Below are 5359 nucleotides of genomic sequence, written 5' to 3' on the forward strand. Positions count from 1 at the left end.
AGCCGGCAGCAACTTCAAATTCCACGTCCACCCATGATTTCGTCAGGACAGAAGGAGGGGCAGAGAGCGCCCAACCCAAAACTCATCTGATCCATCCCTGCAGAAGTGATGTTGCGCGCACTGGCTCTCTATGTAAATCACTGGCAAAACTAGCGACTTACACACACAGCATGAAATGAAACAATGAGTGATTTATTTAACAGACATCTATCTAATGAACGCGATATGTGTATTATAATCATTTTGCGAAAATCCAAAGTGCGCCGCGACTTCAAACTCAACGTCTGCCAACGAAGTGTCAGACAGAACAAGATCTTACATCTTTCCAAGTGAAATTAACACTCATTCACACTCACACACACACACACACACACGCACGCACACACACACACACACACACACATCTGTCCCTCGTGTAAATCTTCAGTCTCAGTGTCGCGCGTAAAAGCGCATCTGCGGGTTTGTGAGCGCGCACTGATAATCTGACCGTGAGAAGGCACTGATAGAGTAACGGGTTATTAAGGGTGTGAGTGAGATCAAATAAGTGTTGTTAAACTGATGTGAACAGCCCAACTCTTCTTAAGGAGCTTCACAGAGCTTTCACACGCTGGTGGAGACGGTGTGGTTCTCTGCTGAAGCGACACCAATGAAACGCGTAATAACCGAACAAACTGCGTGTTTCAAGAGCTTTGCCTGAAAGTTTGAAGCAACATTTCCTGAGTAAATGTTTATACGTTGCTAGACAAAATTCTCCATGATACGACACGAGTTCCTCCTTCAGTGGATGTTTATTCGATCATTTGAGTAGAACCCCTCTGTTGCGTAATTTGCAGAAAAGTTCACGTGTGAGTGTCCTCAACAAATCTCAAAATATAAAAAAATGACCACTTATAATGAACAATTCCTTGTGAAAGTATTTTCATTTATTACACATACTCAACCATAATTTGCCAAAAGTTACTCATTCAAAATTTTACTCCACTTAAAAAAAATGCTGGCTTGTTTTAACTCAAACAACATTGCACCTTTCTAGAGAGAAGTTATTTTTTGCTGCATACTGTAAAACGAATTGATATCTATGATAAAACATCTTGAAAAGGAATGTCTTTATTGGTCCTAGAGTTGAAAAGGACCAAAAGTCAGGGTGCTCCTCAGATGAGGGTCAGAAATCCTCAAACAGGTCATCTGGATCAGGAACGGCTGTGGCCGCGGCTGGTCTCTGTTGGACATTTGGAGTTCTGCTGCTTTCTGCTTTGGCCTCTTCTGTCGGCTTCGCTCTAAAATTACAAAGTGAAGGAAGAACTGTCATGTGAAGGTGAAAGGTTAAATACATAGCAGAAGTCATTTTAAGTCCTGACACTGAAGTAAATTCTTCCCGCTCGGTGATTACAGTGACCCAGTCAAACATGATGCCGCCTGCGGCACGCTCGCCCATTAAAGTCATGATGTCGTACAGTCGTGTGCTGTAATAAAGCTCTTCTATAATCACTAACATGTCAAGAGCTTTTAGTGTCACGCATTTATTGATGCTCTAGAGACACATTTACATGTACACAAATCAGCCTGAGTCACTTTCCATGTGGACATCTGAAGAAAACACCCCAGTTTAATGATGTACAATTCAAAAGCTTTTTTTAAATCACAAAAAGTTGAACAGGTTTGTGCAAAAGCAGATACAGGTTTGCTCAACGAGATGCTTCATGACGTGTTTCAATAAACGCAGGGAAAGAAGTTTTAAACACGCTGATGTTTCTCAGTGTTTGAATATTACTGTGCAGAACGAGAAGAGAAAGAACAAAACCTGCAGTCTGAAGCATAAAAGTTTGTCAACAAGATCAGAAAGTGAACAAGTCTTCCTCAGCAATAAAGCGTGGAGAAAAGGTCAAGCTCCAGGATCCTGTCGACATGAAGTACGGACAGAGTTTCAAAGCACTGGAAGAAATCAGGTCAGAGGGAAATAAATGAGATTTATGGAGGCACGTAAGCCTGTTAATTTCAGGATGTGCTGAGGATCATGTAGCCTTTTAAGCAAAGCTCAGAGCCCTAAAGAACACATGGACAACATCCACACATCCACAGAAGAGAAGGTCAGACACATGATCGAAAAAAATCATTCACAAAAACACTTTTGATCATTAACGCATCCACAGCTTGTTTCTACACGCGTGGGACACAAAACGAGACAGTTTCACTTTTCATGCAACAACATTTCACTATTAACAAAGTTCACAGAAGTTTGATGAGAGTGAGAAAGTCATCTAATGAAGCAGATCACGACACAAAGAGACGATCTGCTGATTGGTGATGATGGATTGAGCGTTATAAAACCTGATCTGGTGTGTTCATGTGGAAAGGTTCGACTAACAGCTGAACTGAGAATGTAGAACACAGACTGCGACACCTTCATTTCCCAACACTTTTACAGCTCCTGGAATAATTAAAAGGAGAAAGAGTTCAAGCGCGTTCCTGTTGACTGGATTCATGGAGGTAATATTCCAGATGTCAAGTGAAAACAGCAGGTTCAGTGAAAGCGCTGACCACTGAAACACATGCAAACCAATCAGTGAGCAGTAAATGATCAGATTAAAGATCAGATTAAAAATCCATCAACGTCACTGAGATATTGATAATGTGCATATGAACATGCTTTTAAAGAACTAGAAGAGAAATCCATAGTCAATGTTGTGCACACTGGAATATTACAAACCATCTAAAAGATGTGATTAAACACACGTCATGTTTTTAAATATAGTTGCATATACATCCAAATGTACTTTGAAAGTAAACATGAAGTGTGATCTCCATAAAGTAACATGATTTGGGGAATCATTTCTGTTCGTAGCACAGCAGCAAAACTGATTTTACATTTAGGACACAATTCAAAGATCCAGTTTTTTAAAGATCTCAGATCGCTGGAACAAACCTTTCACTTTAATAAGAAACAAACCCAATATTCACGAAAAGAACAGACTTCACCGCCCTATAAACGTCCATCATCTCCTACAACACATATTTTAATGGTTAAAATGCTTTCTCAATTATTAATCACAGCACAAAACATACACTTGAGCCGACTGGACTTTAATAACGCATGTGTGTGCAGAAGTTTTACGCTTGATGTTTTTTTGGTTCTGATATTTGTGAGCTTTAATAAGGCTCGCTGTGAGGGGGAAACCTGAGTTTGTTAAAAGTTAACAGCGTTCACATAAAGCATCCACACACTCTTGAAGATCCGTCCCCTGCAAACAAACTCTTATTAGAAACAGCTCCGTATGCAGCCGTGTGTGTCCGCAACATCACAAACCTTCACTGCTCCACCAACTACTGAAATACTGAAATAATTTCAATTCTTATCGATTCCCTGTTTTGACTCCACAGTTGAAGTATAGTATTTCACATATCAAACTGTATATTCATTTTGCCTGCTTATTGACTTGTTTGCACAATATATATATTTTTATGAGCACAGTTTTGTGTATATATTTACACATAGAAACACAACTTTTCTGATTTATTACAAGTTGTATTATTATAGTTGAACTACATCATGGTTAAGCTGCAGTTACTATAATGAAACTGTGGTTCATTTATGATTCCTGTGCTTTAATGCAAATTCAATATTTAAACTATGCTTACTATAGTAAAAATTATCGTTCATTTTCATAAAGGCTTTTATTGAGATATCATCAGATCATGCAACTCATGTACTTTTCTGAAAATATGCACACAGGAAGAGGAATTCAAATTCTAATGTCAAGTGTCCGATTCCTTTTCCTTTTGATTCTGATTGCAAATTGGAATTGATTTTCGATTCCCAACCCTATACATGAATATAACTGACAAATACAGACAAACTTTCAGCCCGGAGAGAACTGATGATCGTCAAGAAATATAAAGATCCACCAAAGCCAGTCCTCTGGTAGAAGTTTGATTGTTTTACAGTCAGTCTGATGAAAGCACACCTCTTATCTCAACGTCTCAAACACTAATGACAGTGTGACGTTCATCACATTCAGTGTCACTCCTGCTTCTCATTCAGATCTCATTCCTGTAAAACAGAAGCTCACGGTCACTTCACCTGAATCAAACACAGAGATGCTGCACTCCAGCGCTTCTTATAAATCCATTTCTTTATATAATGATACGGCTCCTGAGACAAACATCACAAACAAATCAGACGTCTTAATGAGATTTTAATGAGTCAAACTTTTTTTACAATAAAACTTGCATTTCACTTTACTGACCTGACAGATTTTCACTTGTTTGTAAAATCACAACAAAAGTTTTTACATTGCTAAAACTTTTCAATAAAAGTTGAAATTTTTCAACTTCTTCGGAAGCATTGAGTTGAAATGACTGTTTGTAGGTTTTACACAGCGTTGGTTCTACAAAGATTTCGTTTTTATAATTAAAAGACATTTTTCTCTGACAAATGAAAGCTCCTGCAGAAAGTGAATGAATGATTTGTATGTCACAGTTTGTGTATTTCAGGATTTGACTGAGACCTCAAACCCTGATGAAGATCTTCAACAGATATATAAAGACTGAAACAGGATCAACTGATCTCATTTTACTCCCTGAAACTAAATGTGACTGATCTACACAAGTCAAACATCAGAAATCTGCCGTGATCTGATCTCACAGTAAACACACACACATGTAAATATTCCTGTACACACACACACAGACAGATCATGTGGAAGTCATTACGACACAGCGCTGCAGGGAGAGCTTTGATGCTGAACGCACACTTCTCATCGTGAGGAGTCGCATTTATTACACACATCCATCCCACAATATTCACTTCTGTTGATTCATGTTGTGTGGTATGCATGAGAATGGTCTGCGTTTTAGGAGAAAGTTCTTCTATTTCTTTTAAAATATCACAAACGGATGAAGATCTTGATGTGATTAAGAGAGAGAGAGAATAACCAGCACAACACAACACAACACACACAAACGGACACTAGGACAGGATCCTGTCACTCTAACTGAGAACTGTCATCAATACTTTACTCTTTTTCTCTTTATATTGAGATGTAGATATAGATACTTTATACTTTTATTTTTATCCTAATCTGTATTTGTGCAGAATATTAATTTTTAACCTTGTGCTTTGGCAATGTAAAAATGTTTTATCATGCCAATAAAGCTCCTTTGAATCTTGAGAGAAAAACAGCTATACTGACCAAGAAATAAACAACACAACACTGAAAATTCACACGACAAGATTCTACAGATTTGTGTCTTAACACAAGATTCTGTCTGTTTGGGTTCAATTTAACTGCAAAAGTAAGGGAATCCAAAAAGGAATTAAAATTTGAAAACCTTGAACTTGAACATCAATTAAGAGCTTTCA

General features: G+C 38.1%; 1 protein-coding gene across 2 annotated transcripts in view; it reads right to left on the minus strand.

Annotated features, from left to right (window-relative positions):
- Positions 1-909: 909 nt before the first annotated feature.
- xrcc4 (X-ray repair complementing defective repair in Chinese hamster cells 4) overlaps positions 910-5359 on the minus strand; it is a 21925-nt gene continuing 17475 nt past the window's right edge. The window contains exon 8 of one of the 2 annotated variants that reach the window (XM_056737530.1): positions 910-1277. In XM_056737530.1, the coding sequence (XP_056593508.1) occupies positions 1163-1277 (115 nt within the window). In that variant the 3' untranslated portion in view covers positions 910-1162. Of the gene's footprint in view, positions 1278-4020; positions 4049-5359 lie in introns of those variants that run through there. The other variant, XM_056737532.1, reaches the window with a different exon arrangement.

The sequence above is a fragment of the Triplophysa dalaica genome, chromosome 22, assembly GCF_015846415.1.
Source record: "Triplophysa dalaica isolate WHDGS20190420 chromosome 22, ASM1584641v1, whole genome shotgun sequence".
Taxonomy (NCBI): domain Eukaryota; kingdom Metazoa; phylum Chordata; class Actinopteri; order Cypriniformes; family Nemacheilidae; genus Triplophysa; species Triplophysa dalaica.